Source organism: Agelaius phoeniceus, chromosome 8 (assembly GCF_051311805.1).
Source record: "Agelaius phoeniceus isolate bAgePho1 chromosome 8, bAgePho1.hap1, whole genome shotgun sequence".
Classification (NCBI taxonomy): Eukaryota; Metazoa; Chordata; class Aves; order Passeriformes; family Icteridae; genus Agelaius; species Agelaius phoeniceus.
In genome coordinates, this window is record NC_135272.1 from 34742738 (window position 1) to 34759179 (window position 16442).

Sequence of the window (16442 nt, forward strand, 5' to 3'; positions counted from 1 at the left end):
GTTTGTCACCTTCTTTCATCTGTGCAGAAGCAGCAAACTGATGCCAATTAAGTAGCTGAAGTTTTGCTTAATTTGCTTTAGCGTACAACTGGAAGAATTCTTTCATTTTTTATTTTGGTGGTGATGGTGGCATAAGGAAGAACGGCCTGTGCTCCTTATACATCTCTTTACTTAAATCCCATTCTGGGTCTTTTTCCCACTCATTTCCCACCTTCAAGAAGAATATTTTCCATTTTCCACAAATTGTCCCTTTCTTCGTACAGTAGAATTTCTGCTTTTTATTTGTTTGTTTTGATTTATTTTTGTTTTGTTTGGTTTTTGTTTTGTTTTTGTTGTTGTTGGTTTTGTTTTAATTTTGGCACTGTGTTTTCAATTAAGAAGGGTTTGACGTGTCTCTAAGGTGCATTTCTGGTTAGTGGCCTTTACTCCCCTCCATCAGTTTACCAGTTCAGCACCCTTCTTATTCCAACACTCTGCCTGTGCTTTAATGTACAGCCCCAACACTTTAGAACCTCATTTTTAGCTCTCTCCTTAATTCCTGGACTTTGGGAACTGCAGGCTTGATGTTTTTATGGGCCTCTGCACTTGCATATGCCATTTTTAACATCCTGAAATGATGGATCTGTATAATTGGAAGAATGGATGTTCTTTTCTAATGCTGTTTCATTTGAAGTACTCATTAATAACTTGATAGTACAGAAAATTTGTTTTTATATCAATAGTTACATTCCTGCATGTGCCACTGAATCCTTCCATATACAAGGCTAATTATGGCATTGAATATCTCATTTTTTACACTTGAAATAGGGTGTGCTTAGGTTCTCTGTTTTGTCAGTAGTTAGCTCTAATACTTGGGTGTTCTCTTTATTTACATTTAGGCTGAAAATGGGAGATTCAGTGCAGGGTGGGAGAATTTGGTCAATCTGAACTCGGTGCCACAGCAGCTGTGGAGGGAATGGTCAATCCATTTGTTCTGCCAGTTTTCCCTTTCTCTTCCAAGGCCTTTGATGCCAGATGCTCTGGAGCATATGAGGGATTTCCTTGAAAGCTGAGAGAAAGGGATGATGATTTTTATTTTTTTTTTCAGGTCAGATTGTAGCTGCCAGTTCCTCATAAAGCTGGAATGCAGCAACAAGCTTTAAACACTGTACTTTGCAAATGGTAGAGAATAATAAGTAAAGGGATTCTCTGGTATGGGATGCCTGTATCTTTCTTTCTGTGGTCTTTTGCTATCCCCAATAAATTACAACACGCTGCAATTTCAAACAAAATTAAAATGATGAATCAGAGGATATTTACACTTACATGCTGTCAAAATCCATGGAATTTACAAGTGAATAGTGTTCCAAATATGCTAACATTTTTCTGGCTTCCTGTCATTTCAGTCTGTCCAAGAGCTGTAGCAACTCCAAAGGATCTGAAACTGGCACAGTGCAAAGAGGTTTTTGGGTGTCTCCTTCCTGAGAGCTCGAGGCATTATTTCATAATACATGATTCAGCAGGAAGAAGTTGGGCTTTTCCTTAGAAAAGCTCCACACTCCTGTGATTTCTGTTTTATTTTATACTTTTTCCATCCTGAGATCACTGAATCACACAAATTGTTGGGATTAGAAGGGTCATCTTGAAATGATCCGAGCAGGGTCACCTACAGAAGGTTGTTCAGGGCTGTTGAGTTTTAAGTATTTCCAAAGGTGGAGATTCTGAAATCTGTAACCTGTTCCATTGTCCTGACCACTTCTCCCCACTAAAAACTTTTTTTGTTTGGTTTAAATGTGATTCGCTGTATTTCAGTTTGTGCTTGTCATACTTCTAGTGTCACTGGGGGCCACAGAGAAGGGTCTCTCTCCCTGGTCTCTACTCCTTCCCTCCCATCAGATATTGATAAACTCATGGATAATATCTGCCCCCTCTACCTCCAGGCCTTCTCCTTGCTTTCCAGTCTGGGATACTCTTCCTCTTTCCAATAACTGTTCTTGAACAGGCTGAGCTGAGCTCAGGTGGCTCAAGTTTCTCCAGGATGTTTCCTGGGTGACATTTTCCATTCCTTTTCCACCAGGAGAGGACCCATCATTCATCCTGCTTATCATCAGCTTGAGTCCTGCTGGCAGGTGGTTCCTTTCCACTCCTTCTCTCTGCTCTAAGAAGTGAGGAGTGCTGTGTGCTGTCCCTCCATCCCTCATAGCTAAAACTTCATAAAAGTTTAGGTCTTTTAAAAAATAGTAACTAAGCAATATTCCACTGTCTACTCATAGAGTTCTGGTCCCAGACTCTGCCTGCCTGGGGAATCATTTTTGCTTCTACTCTGGCAACACTGGGGACTTGGGAACTTTGGAGTATGAAAACTAGGAGCTTTTTCATTGAATTTCTGGTTTTAAATTTCATGGAAGCTTTGAGTAGACTTGAGCCTATTGTAATTGTTCAATATTAAAATTTCTGAGATATTACCCTCCTTCCTTATTTTTCATACTGTTCTAAAAAAGAGAAAAGGAAAAGTAGATCTCAGAATAGTTCTGGGTCATTCCTTCTTTTTACCTGACTCTTCCTCTCCCTGGTCTCGATTTGTTATTCATCTTTTTTTTTTTAGGCTTCAGCCTCCTGCTGAGATAACTTTTAAAACAGTGCTGTCTGCTTTATGAGTCAGGATTCACAAAATCAAAAGGACTATTTCAAACAATTTGCTAACTTCCTCCAAGTCAGAGGCTGTTGGACTCCTTAAAATTAATGTTTAAGTAGTTTAAAGTGTATCTTAGAACCAATCTTGATTTTATAATTTCCTGTGATAGAGAGCCCACTTCAGACTGAAAGGTTGTTGATTGTTAGTTGCTGTCATGTCTCAAAATTAATGAATTAATTAAAGAACACTTGATTTTTCATCTGATTTAACTTCCTACTCCTGCCTGGCAGACCGTAGGGCCATGCTTGACCTGCACAGACTCAAATTTCCTATGATCAAGGAAAACACTGAGATTTCCCCCCAAAACTCTTGGGTGAGCTGTCATACTTCTCAATCCTAGCAATTGTTCTCCTGGCTCATTTCTGAACTCCTTTAGTTTGCAGTGCATCAGTATCTTCTCAGTATGGATATTAAAACTGGATACTGTGTGAATGTCGTGGGGAATAAGCTTGGCTGAAAGATTTAAAAGTCTCTTTTCAATAACTGATGAGATTATTTTTGCTCTGGCATTTATTTCAGAAAAAGGGATAATTATTTATTCTAAAAGGAGTTGCTATCATGTGAGTTGTCAAAAAACAGCCAGTAAAACAAAAAAAAATCTGTTAAGTAATAATCCGTGATTAATACAAGCTAAATTGCCTTTACAGTCAACAATGTACTGTACCAGAGCAGAGCAACTCTGAAAGTAGAGCAATAGTCCTGCCATCTGCATGGATTTTTGTATCTAGAGAGACTGAGGAATATTGTGCTTGAAGACAAACAGAAATGTCAATTACCAGCCTAATGAAATTATTGTTTGCAAGCGAAAACTTGAGCTTAGGTAGCTGAATTTGGATGTAAATGCATTCCCTCTTATTACTTAGAAAGACATCAAGTTACTGCATTCTATACCTTTATTAAGACATCAAATCTCTGTGTTTAATAGCCAGATGCAGTTCAGCAGTGAGCAGTGAACCACACATGGCAGGACACATTCATTCTGCCCTGTCTCACTGCAGTCTAGCAGAGAGAACTCAGTCCCAGCCATCATAACGTGCTTGTTGATCCAATGGTTCAGAATTTCTTTTTCCTTTTGACCTTCCACCAGGAAAGCTTCTAATTTATGCATGGAGTAGCTCTCATTCCTTGGGCCAAAAAAGCCAAGCAGTCTCTGTTGAAGTAGGCACCTCTGGTTTGCTGACCAATTTGCTGCTCAGCTTAATGAACCAGGATGTGCCTGATTTGATTTTGCCAGAGTTTAGCAGCCTAATACATCTGCCTGAAGTATTTACACATTAGGTAGTGGAGATGTAGTTCAGCCAAAGGCTCTCTGGGAGAGTGGGATGGAAAGGCCCCAAATTAGATTTGCCTCAAGCTACTGTGGCAGCTCCTGTAGACAGAGATGAATTTTGAACCAAAGGAAGCCAAAGTGATTTTGTTTAACCGTTTTCCTCACTTTTAAATAAGCTGGCGTATAATATCACAATTTGTTTTGGTTTTCCTGAATGAAAATTCTGAAGTCTTTAACAGCTGACAAGGAAGTTTTATGGAGGTTATTTGGAGGTTAAAAAAGCCCCAAATCTCACTGTTCTTAATATCTTTTAACCACCATGCATTCAGTCCTAAGAAAAAAATGGTACTATAACTTCACAGTCAGCATCATTATTCTGCTTCCTCTGATCTTAGTCCTATTTTTGCTACTCAGCTGGGGTAAAAATTGTAAAAAAATCAGCCATACACATCTCCATTAAATGTGAGTATTGTCTGTAATTGAGAGGGATATTTGATGACGTATTGTGTGTTAGATAGGGTTGGGACAATGTATATTATTTATTGGGATTCCTTGTATATCCCAGATTTTGGCATTGTGAGAATTATTATGAAACACAAAAAGTGAAGATTATCTGCATGCTCTGTAATGAACATGAAGGGGGAAAATCCCTTATGTTTCTTATTACGTTTGGATGGGCAGTGCTTTTTTTTTACTAAGGTCCTGTTTCCTTTGATGCCTATTCAGCCCTGTTTTGTTTAACGAGATAACTTCTTCAGTGCATGTTCTCTATCACTTATTTAACAGGATATCTGTTTTCTGTGTTGTCCTTTAAATCAGAAAGAAGTTTAATTGTTCAGTACGGGTGGGGCTGTGAAATGGGGACGGGATGTACCCTTGGGTTGTGTTTCTTTCTGAGGCTGCTGGGATTTCAGCAAGGGATTGTTATGTCCAAATTCAGGTTTGTTTGGGTCTCAGTGAAGGGACATCTCCTTTGAATTTTCTTCCTTTCATATTTTTATGCATTTATGCAGTTAAATATACGAAGTGCAGCCCTGTTCTGCAAGATAGATGAAAAGCTGTGCTGGAGTCAGCTGCACCCCGGCTGCTCTCGGCTTTTGTTTGAAAAGGGGCTACATCCTGAAGTACCTCATTCTGTTAAATATTAGTGAGCCAATACAGTGAATTTGGATCAAGTTGACTGAAGATGCATTATCTGCCTCGTGTGTTGTGGCTGGTAAATAGCTGGTTCCTGTGGGAAGCACCCAAAAAGGTTGAGGGTCTTTGGTAGCACATAAATTCTTTAAACAAAGCTTGATCACAGCAAACTCTAACATCAGTCTTCGAAGAAGGATAAAAGAGAAGGAAGAGATTCAGACAGTTTTTTCCTTTTGTAAACTGGCTGCTTTATAGGGGAAAAAATAGCTGGAAATAGCCTGTCTCGTCCCAAATGAAAGGTTGTGGATTAAGGCACTGCATTAGTGAAACAGCTGCACCAATGTGAAACAGAAAGTCCTCCAGCTTCAGCCATTATGGGTTTGTTTGGTTAGCTCTAATTTTGGAAGTCATTATAGCAAAGGTAAATGACTTGCACAGGAGACTGCTGTCAACAAAAGACTCAATACATTTACTTTGGCAGGAGCCTTGAGGAGTCTCAGGCCTTTCAGTGCCTCCTTTATGCAGCTCCTGTCCTGCTCTCACTGTGTGCCTGTGTGCAGGCAGCTCTCCCTGCCTCCCTCCCTGCCTCCCCTTCCACAAGTTCTTTGCCCCTGACAGGTCAGATTGAAGGGAGGCAGCACCTGCTGCTGAATTGCTGGGGTGTAGCTGTAGAATACCTTTATGTTCAGAGTAGCTGCCCCTGGGCTTCTAGAGCTGCTGTGTTTTGCTCAAGTGAGAATCTGCTCTCTCCCATTCTAGTACTGGAATACAGTCTGTATAAAAACTTCACTTTTAATTGTGTCTCCTTATTGGTTGGTATTTGTGTTTCCTTATTTTATAATTTGATAGCTTTACACTTATAGATGCTAAGCATGCCAATGCTTAGCTGAATTTTCTAGCCTTTTGGTGAAGATTGAACTGTGAGAATGAGAATTCCCATCCCAAGTCTGTGCCCGTGTGGTTGGGTGAAGGCTCAGAGTGTCCATTCCACACTGACTTACACATGTATAGGTGAGGAGGCAAATTCCTGATGACAGGAGTGCCTCAGCAGAGCCTGCTCCTTCCCTTCCACAGAGTTCCTTGGGAATGTTTCCTATGGGCCTGGCAGAGCTTTCCTTGCTCTGTAGAGCTGGGAGGGTGAAGGAGAGGGACAGAGTGAGAATCTTCTCCTTGTGCAGCCAGTTTCTCTGTCCTGCACTCCCTGGCTGCTGGGTGACCCAGAACTCCCCTTTGCAATGCCTGCCATGGGTGACTTCTGACTGCTCTCCCTTCCCAGCTGTGGGGAAGTGCTTTCAGCCACTGAATATTTGTTCAGGCAGACTTTGACTTCTGAAACATAAGGGGCAGACTACTGTTAATTATTTTATTTAAAATACAAGATGATTATGCTGCCTCTCCAAATGACAAGAGCTCCATCCCTGCACGTCCTCACACACGTTTAATGCCCATTGCTGCTGGTCATTCTGATAAACAACCAGTACCAAAGGAATTAAAAGGTCATTTTCTTGTGCTGCTGTAGAGGATTATCTTTATCTCTAAAATTGTTCCCTTAGTGCTTATTAACTAGAAATACAGTAATTGAGAACCTGGTAGGAAAAGATTTTGTCTGATAATAGCCCTGATCTCTAAAATGGAGTATAACTACATAATAATTACACACTCAAGTGTTTGACTGGTATGACTGATATAAACTAGCCAACCATGGAATGGCATGCCTGGAAAGAGGCTTTATTTCAGATTAATTTAATCTCATGCTGTATATACACCATGGTTGTGCTTTCAGGTCAGGCAATCGATTCTGAAGAAGAAGATGTGGGTTTAGCTGCATGAACTCTTTTGAACTTCCTTCCACCTGCAGGGTCTTTGAATGTCAGGAGAAGCAGACAGCTTTGGTATTTTGCTCCAATGTCTTTAAAAAGCCTGAAATGTTACCAGAAAAATCTCTTAAAGAGGAACATCCTGCACTCCAGTTTACTGGGGGAAAATGCAAAAGATACATCTCTTGGAAAGGCCAGGACAGTGTTTTGACTTTACAGTAAGTAATTAGTAAAATGCAGAAGTAATAAAACACAGATTTTTTTTTTTTCCTGTGAGGAGGTGACTTAATGTCCTCATGTCCTTCTGTATGAAGCTTAATGATGAGGTTTGCTTACTGCCCCCAATATTGAATATAAACCCGGTGTCAAGTGCAACAGTTTTGGCTGCACAGACTTGTTTTAAACTTCCAGTGTGAGGTTCAGGCTGGAATTTCAGGGGCAGCAATGTGTGGCTGTCAATAGAACAGAAACTCTTGGAGAAATGAGCAACTGTGAAGTTGTGTGTGCTGGTCCCAAAATGCTCCATACACTGCATCCAACAGGAAGTGGGCAGAAGGAGAATGTAGCTTCTAAAAATGAAGAACCAACGTAATTTACAGCAAAGATCTAATTGATATCTAAAACTGAAGACCTGTGAATTTAATATCATAACCTTTTCATCAAAAATTAAGGTTGTATCACTGCATTTCTAGAAGTTTATGCTCGTGGGAGTTAGCGTGTTCCTGATATTTTATGATATGCTATTCCTCTTAATTAATGTCTATTGTGGAGAATGTTTTATGTCCTTTCCACATATCAGAACATGTTTCAGGTGTAACATTCTCAATAAAATTGACTGTGAAAATAGTCTTGTTTTATTTTAAAGAGGAATTTTTCCAACTCTGCCCAGATTTGTTGAATTTAGTAAACACTCCAGGTAGGTACTAAAAGCCCTGGCATTGGCAGGGAGGTCTGTGGGAACTCCCACTGAGCTTTCTGCCTCTCACCCCCAAACCTTTGGATAAATATGGAGGTGTGTGCAGTCCCAGGAGCTCAGTCTCACTGCTCCAGCTGTGGGAGGCTGAGAGGAGGCTCTTGGGGGTGTCCCTACATTCTGGTACTTGAAATAATCTAGATTTGTTCTTCTAAGCTCTCACAAAATCGGGTGTGTGTTATGGCAAGACCTGCCCCTGGGATCCCTGTGACAGGGCAGGGAGGCCAGAGTTGTGTTCTTCTCTTCTTCATACTGCTCAGGCCAGAGAAGGCTCAGAAAGGGATTATTTAAGTCTGTGAGGAATACAGCTGCAACTGGAGGAATTTGCTGTTTAAGCCAGTTTCTTTTTCAGAGTTTCTGTTGCTATGGCCATCTTATTCCTAGCAGAACTGCTGGAAAGGGTGGAAATGGAAAGAAAAAATTGGCCAGTTCCTTGTGCATTCCTTGTGCAACAGGTGCAGTGTTCATTTGTGAGCACAGAGTGAGCTGAATCTCCTTCCATGCCCAGAGAATGCCTGCAGGCAGCACCTTCCACAAGAACCCGGGATTTCTGCATTTCATATCTGCTGGAGAGATGCCAAGCAGAATTTAATTGCTTGTGGTGCAATCTTTCTCTGTGGCTAGATAGGATATTGAATGCTTTTGAACTCCTAAATTGCCATGGGATGGCCTGATCTGGCACAGTTGTGTTTAATCTGCAGCCAGATAATGAAAGATACTCCATCACACAGAGCTCTGTGATGCACTTCTTTGTTTTATAGATATGAGGCTTCACTGGAGCGGGGCGAAGGGAGCTCCTGCAATAACACACACGTTTGTTTTTCTGTTTAATACATTGACAGGTGTTTGGTTTGTCTTGTGTCTGCCCAGGAAACCACGTCCTGTCTCCTGGAGAGGCTGTTGGGAAGGGTCTGACAGCGGGTGCTGCGGAAGATCTCGGGCTTCCCGAAGGGATTGCAGTGGCAGCTTCTCTCATTGATGCACATGCTGGAGGACTAGGTACTCACTCCTGGATTCACTGCTCTTGGAGACGGGAATTGTTGAATTCATTTCAGAAAGACATTTTTGTCACAGACTGTTTTTATCCAGCCATTTGCTCTGATGGTATTCTTAAAAACAACCCCAAAGCGTCACAATAACTACCAGCACTGCAAATCTGTTTCTAGAAAGAGGATATATCACTGCTATATGTCTTTTCAGCTGGATTTGCATATTATTTGTTAATTTCTGCTAGTTTCACTTTTGACTGAAACACCTGGTGTTGGAATGCCAACATGCTGAGAGTTTGCATCTTCTGTTACTCAAAACTTTGGGGATAGGCAAGAATAAAACACAAAAAACCATTCTGAGGGAGAAGCCTAATGTTTGAGGCTTGTTCATAGTTAGAATTCTTATTAGCTTTAGAAGTGATTCATGATTCAAAGCTTTAAGGTCTGGTGCTTTGACTTTTTTCTTTTCCAGCACAATATTCTTATGTTCAGCCCTGGTTCATCTTTTCTGAAATACATTGGATGAGGCCAAACAAGTTCATTTTCCTACTATGCTGTTTGGCCTTGTCCAAATACTGTCAATAAGAGATTCAGTGTAACTTTCTCAGCAGGAAATTGAGGGTTTTTTTAGTTTGCTGGTTTAAAAAACAGTCTTACCTCAGGAAGTTTCAGTGTTATTGAAACAATACTCTTTAATGGAAATCTATTGCTCATCAGAGGATTTTTTACTAGATCTAACTGAAATATGATTAGGTGCTAAACTACCACTTTTGTTTCAAATGTTTTGTGCTGTTTAAAAATCTCATTTGTCCTTCTAGAAACTGTGATCTGCAACTTTTTTAGTGTTTAAATCCCTTTACTTTGCTTTTGGTGAGGTAAAGCAGTCATGGAGATTACTTTTCTTGCTACCTGGAAAGGATTAGATGTAGATCTGTCTGCAAAAAAGATGACTGAGCTTCAGTGTCATATTTGTAGGTGTGTTGTGACTGGCTTAAAAATATCTGTCACTATCCTAATTGCATAAAAACATGTTTAGAACTGTGTGCCTTGGCAATTCTGTGCTCTTGGAAAAGAACAGAGTAATAATCTGACCTGAAAGAATGAACTTGCTGCAAAACTGGGTAAGAGCATGTGCACTTTCACAGAAAGTGGCAGTGGAAGGTCCTTATTTAATTGGCATCATTATGGATTCAGAGCCCAAAAAGTTTGCCCATTTTTTCATGTGCTGGATTCAATCAATTGAATTTTAAAAAGAATAGAGGGCAACTGTCTGTTCCTTGATACAGACTTGTGAAAAGAAACTCTGACATTAGAAACACGCAGCTACTGGCATCCCTCAGGAAAGGGCTGCAGTGGATAAAGACAGTCTGCTAATCTGAATATGTTTTCCCAGATGGCACCATAAACACCAGCAGACTCCTGGAAGGATTTCTAGGAGGAGAAAACCAGCACACAGGTTGTTGTTAGGGAGAGGGGGGCATGACAGAGGGAAGATAGTGGGAGATCCTGCATGATAATCACACCATAGCTCAGTGTAGTCTGGGACAAGAGGAGAATTTACAGTGGAACTCACAATTCTTGAATCTGGGAAGGATAATAAATGTATTGGAAATGGTGTGGAAACTTAGGAGAAAGGACAGCAAAAATTAAAAGATTTGATAGCAAAAATGAAAAGATTTTGATAGCAAAAATGACAGCACGAACAAAAGGAGAGTCGAAGAGTGCAGATATCTGTAAAGAAAATATCCTGCAGGCTAAGCCAGGATGATGTGATGGACATCTTGTTTGCAGTGTTAATAACTTTTGATGCAGCTCAGATCTGCTCTTGGCTGGATGTGGAGTGTGGTTTGGCTGAGCAGGTTCCTGAAGTTTATGAAGGCTTCAAAGCTTTGAGTACAATGAGGTAAAGAATATTTTAGTGTGTATGTTTGAGGAGGTCATGTGTGACTCCTGGGTCAGTCCATCTGATACCTCTTATGGAAAAGTGAGGATCTAAGAGCCAAGCAGTTATATCTTGCATTTTGACCTACTGTACTAATTTCAGAGAATGTACTGATAAAACTGTGAGGATGGCAGCCAGGCTTGTGGGGCTGGCCTCATAAAAATGCTGTTTACATTGCACCTTTTCAAAAGGCATCAGCATTGTTTCAACAAAAGTAGATGATTTATGGTGCAGTGTCTAAAATACCATGTCACTGTGGAAGAGATCCAGAAGTACACATTGCTAAGCACTGCTTGCCTTCCTAAAAAGCTCTCCTCTGTTTGTGTGGTGCACAGACTTCTTGTTCTCAGCCTCTGCTTCTGAATCTGCCTCAGACTATGAAAAGTTCCACCTAAGCTAAAGGTGAACGTGACTTATAACTGCAATTATATAACTTTTAGCCTATATTCAGACTTATTTGCTGTCTGACTTTAATTACTCACAAATAGGAGGATTCTAACAATTCTAAACACTGGTGAAGCCACTGACTAAAATTCCAAAAAGAGCCATAATTCCAGTTTTGCAGAAGGCATATTTTCTTAGCAATTAAAAAGATCTTTTCAGTTTTATATTGTTTATGAAAATACATTTGCAGCATATGCTGACTATTTAGTTTAATAGATTTCTTCCCTCTCAAGTGTGAACAGTATTTTTAACTCAAGAAATTCTAATACGGGACAGGAATTCTAATTCTAGTACAGGAATTTGCCTTGTAGACAACCCTATCCAAAATTCCTAATATGCATTCATTATGTCGAAGCAGTGAAAAAATAAAACATGAAGTAGAAGCCTTACTTTTAGCTTTTTGTTGTTCCTAAGTCTCTTTAGGAATTCATAGTTACAAGTCAGTTTCGTTAAAGGGACATGAGGATGGATTTTTTAAGACTTTAAAATTGTAGCCCTTAATTTTCTGATGATTTAGATGACTTCCAACCATGGTAATACCGGGATAGCCATGGTGATCCCAGTAAGAGAAACCCCACCAGCCTGATTTGATAACAGAGCATTGCAGTGGTGATCTAAACAAGAGGGTGTGAATGAAATGTAGGATATGAACCAGCCCTAGCACTTGGCATCTTTCACAACGTCCAGCAAATGTTTTCCTGATCCTTGTACAGGGAGATGAAGGAGATTTTTTTTATCAGTATTGACATACTGGTCTCCAAATTGAGTTTTGCAGATGAAAATGCACAGTCTGGTGACCAGCTTGGCAGCTTAAAAGCAATGTTTAATAAAAGAAAAGTGCAATGTTGAAATGTTACTTGTTGGCTGCTGCATTTTGCTGAGTGCAGCACAATGTGGTGCCAGGATGCAGCCTGGGAGAGGAGGAGGAGGAGAGGGCAGATTGCCTCTGTGGCCTCCCCTGAAGTGACTCAAGCAGGATGGGATGTGTTTGAGGCTCAGCTCTAGGTCTGCCTGGCATCTCCTGGGTGTATTTTCTGCTGCAGGCTGAGTGGTGCTGACTTGGTGCTCCTCAGAGCCAAGCTCAGTTCCTTGAAGGGGAGGAAAAATCTGCTTTTAGATGGTTCTGACATGGACAGAGCAGCAGCAGGAGCGAAGACAACAAAGCTGGCAGCCTTCCAGTCTCCTGCCAAGTCACCCCTTTCTCCAACTCATCCCCTGACAAAACACATCATCCAGGATGTTCATGATAAACTGTGAACAAATAAACACATCTGCAGCCTGCCAGTACAGCAGGGCACTTTTATTCTGCATGTGAGTGAGCTACCTAAGAGAATAAATGCCAGGTAAAATAACACTTTCTAGCAAAATAACATTTAAAATTCATGATGATAGACATGCATTTAGAAGAAATCATCTTGAGTCCTTATATCTGGAATAAATACTTTAATCTGATGCATCAAATTATTTCCTTGGTTGGCGAAGTAGACTTTCTTAATTTGTGGCAGTGGTGTGAGACACTCAGCAATTATTTGAGTGCAGAAAAGGTCTGTTTGGTGCAGGGTGGCTTGTTCTTCTTTAACAGAGAATTTTAATTTTACTTTAATAGGAGTAATTGGAGCAGATGTGAAAGGACACAACCTTCCATGTGAGAACCAACCCATTACATCCCGAGTCGCTATGATCTGTGGAACATCTTCGTGCCACATGGGGGTAGGTTGTATGTGTCATCCTCATTGGTGCAGAATTTACTAACTTATGTTTTTGAAGGGAAAATTGACCTTTGTCCTTCTCACCCCATTCTTTTTTCCTTGAATTTTTTTTCTGGTAATTCTATCTTTACCTTTGGATATTAATTATAAATTACCGTGCATTTGCTATTAAGCAAGAACTTTAATAGTAGTAGAAATCAATACTGAAAAATGACATGGAAAGTAAAAACCACGATGCCAGAGTGGCTTAAAGAGCAGCCTGAAATCTGAGCCAAAGCCTGAGCCTGAGTTATCTGTGACAAGCCTATCACTAATGTGTTACAGAAGAGTGTCTTTGGAGAAGGAGTGCCCATCTTCAGTCACAGCCCTGCTCCCCCACCTCCTCCCTTAATCAATATAAATCCTTCTCCCTCTGAAAATTGCCATGGTGTATAGAATTATGAGATGTATCATGACTAAAAAGAAAGAAAACCCCCCAATAAGCAGTTTTCACTTTGCTAATTTTTCTCAGTGAATTAATACAAAAGCTTTCTCTGAGATTGCAATTAAAATTTAGTGTCTGCTTTTGAAATTTATACTGTTTTAAAATGTATGAGTCTGAGAGCATTCCATTTAGATAAGTACCCTTTTCTGCCACATTTTTTATTTAAAACTCATTTTGGTCTTAAATTTAGAATGATTAGAACTTGGATTTTTCCAAAAAGGAGCAAATGGCACTGGGAGTGCTAGAGGTGTTGAGAGGAATGACATGCTTCATGGAGAAAGCTCCAGGAGAGAATAAGAAGGAGGCTGATAATAAAACATCAGGCTTAACAATAAGTTGTCTCTGTAGTAACAGCATGAATCCATGGTGATCTTGAGCATGAATAAATGGTGATCATATCACGTGGATTGTCTTCAGCAAAGCATTTTAGCACGTGATTGAATTTAAAGACATGAATAATCCTACTATTGTGAAGCAGAGCATTGAGCCTAAATCCCATAGACCAATTGGAATATATTTTGGTTCCTTCCTAAACAGAAGTTTCAAGCTTCACACTCCATTATTCTTGGTTTGCTCTGTCTTTGAAAAATTCCACTGGTACCTGTCTGTCTGTCATAGGGCAGGTGGGGCACCCTGGGGGAAGGAGTCACCCTTTAAGCCCTGCCACTGTTTCCATTATTTCCTGGTTTTTTGATGGAGGTTTCTGTCCCTTCAGTAGAAGCTGTTTGGGTGAACTCTTGCTAACCTGTTTCATTTAGCTGAGTTAGTTTGAATTGTTAAAATGAGTTAATGGAGACATAGCACTGGGCTGCAGTGAGCTGAGGAGCTCGCAGGCAGCTTCCCCCAGAGGTCTAAGGGCAGTGTTGGGTAGCTGGCCGTGGGCCAGCTGGCTCTGGCTCATTCCTTTAGCACAACCAGCCCTGGAGGAGGACATGTGTGTGGTTTTTTATTAATGGTTGATATTTGTACATTGGTAAGTTCTAACATACACCCAGTTCACAACAGTAGATTGTTTGACTTCCCAAACTCGAGCATGGCACATCAATATTAACATGTTTTGTCTGCACTCTCCACAACCATGAGAGTTGTGGCTTCATTAAATATGCTAATGTAGCAAAAGGGATGTGTTAAAATCTATGTTGATGCTCTGTCATCAAAGCAAACCCAAAGTCGAACACAGACTGCACGAGGCAGAACCTTTTAAGGCCTTTAATCACTTCAGTTCAAACTCAGGAATAGATGCTTGTGCAGTTTTTGCTAGATTTTTACTTAAATCTACCTACTCAGCATTTTATAATCATTTCCTTAACTGCCTGCCTTCGCCCATCTGCACAGGGAGGGGTATAACAATCTCTAGCCAGCAGACAATAAGTAAATTCTAAACTTCTCTGGATCTAATCTGTGAAAGGATTTTAGTTTTCTGTTCTTTTATCTATTACCTGAACAGGCTGCACGAAGTGAGCGTGGAGCACACAGAGCAGTTGTATTTGTGTTTTAATGAGACCTATATGCAGCTACATTTGGCCAAAATTAGCTGTTCCTTTTTTTAATTAGGGCTATAAAATGAAAGTATATTATACTTGTGTTTTGATAGAAATATATATTTTCTCTCTCCGTGTGCACCAAGGGACCCTGAGGGCTGCAGAGATTAATCATCGAGTTTAATTTAATGCAGTGGGAGAGAGACCTGTGTGGTCAGGCGGGCATTAAAAAGTGCCTTTGATGTGCCTCAGGTGCACTGAGCCCCAGTGAGCCAGCAACAATAATACCTTTGTGAGATGATCAGAGACGAGAGAGGGAGAAAATGGCCTGTGTGGAAACTCAAGGCCGTCCTTTGTTGTGGTTCTGGCAAACGAAGGAGCCAACTGTCAGGAGAAATTCAGCAAACAGAAAGCAGGGGGAAAGTACGGCTGGGTTTCTTTCAAGGGGCCGTAACAGGAAACTGTTCAAAATCATCTGCAATGCCTTTCTTTTCCAACCCTTCCTCCTCCTCTGCTCAGGGCAGGGGGACTGCTCTTGGTATCTGTGTGCTGGTACAGTAGTTCCATTCTCGAGACCAAGTACTCCATGAGTCATGGGACTTGAACACAGCATTCACTTCAAACTTTCAGAGAAACTGCTCCTCGACCCAGTTTTCATTACCTCCAGGACTCTAGAGATCTTAAACAAAAGACTTTGCTAATCATGCCTTTGATATTTTAGAAAGTACAAATGTGGAACCTAATTTTACTCATGGCTATAATAACTTAATTTGTGGTGGAACTACCATTTTTAAGTGAGGATATGCTTTTGGAATTAACCACTGACAGTTTGGGGTAAACAGAGGCACACAAAGAATTTCATGTTGCTGTTGAATAGCTCATGAAAGCAGCAGAATGCTTGTTGTAATTAGGTTATTGACCCCCAGCCCAGGTCTGAGCTGTTGGTTGCTGAAAGTTACTGCCACCTCAGGGCTCATTCATTATCCATGAGGAAAAAGAAAAGAAAAGATGGTTTTCTGAATATTTTTGGACAGTTATGCATTTTACATGATTCTCTGCTGCCTCCTTTGCCCTAGCAAAAGACATGGGTAGAATTTGCATTTGGAATGGCAAATAAGCTGCTCTTTCACTTGTGAAGGATTGTCCCTTGTTTTGGGGCTGGGATTCATCCCTGCAGGTTTGGTCTCTGTGCCCAGGGATATTCCCTGACTTTCCTGGGTGGGTTGCCACTGCCTTGGTGCTTTGCAGGCAGGAGCTCTGAGCTCCAGCACCCACACTTGGCTTTGGAACTTTTAGGAGCCTTTCCCTGTGTAGCCATGGTGACTACACCAAATGTGTGAGTAGTTTTTCCCAGCAAAATCACAGCAGATTTGAGGCACTGAAACAGGAGCTTCCCTGTTATTCCTAATGGCAGTTTGTGTGGGTCTAACAGACATGCCCTAACTTCTGGGAATAAGGTAGTTGGTTTCCCTAAAAGCCTGTCTTCCTGCCAGTGTCTTAGGGTATTATGGGGTATTTTAAA

The 16442-nt window shown here is 40.7% G+C and overlaps 1 protein-coding gene across 5 annotated transcripts in view; it reads left to right on the forward strand.

The window, feature by feature from the left end:
• FGGY (FGGY carbohydrate kinase domain containing) overlaps positions 1-16442 on the forward strand; it is a 290561-nt gene that overhangs the window by 206853 nt on the left and 67266 nt on the right. For all 5 annotated transcript variants that reach the window (XM_077182576.1, XM_077182579.1, XM_077182575.1 and 2 more), the window contains 2 exons: positions 8742-8870; positions 12853-12956. In XM_077182576.1, the coding sequence (XP_077038691.1) occupies positions 8742-8870; positions 12853-12956 (233 nt within the window). The remainder of the gene's footprint in view (positions 1-8741; positions 8871-12852; positions 12957-16442) is intronic.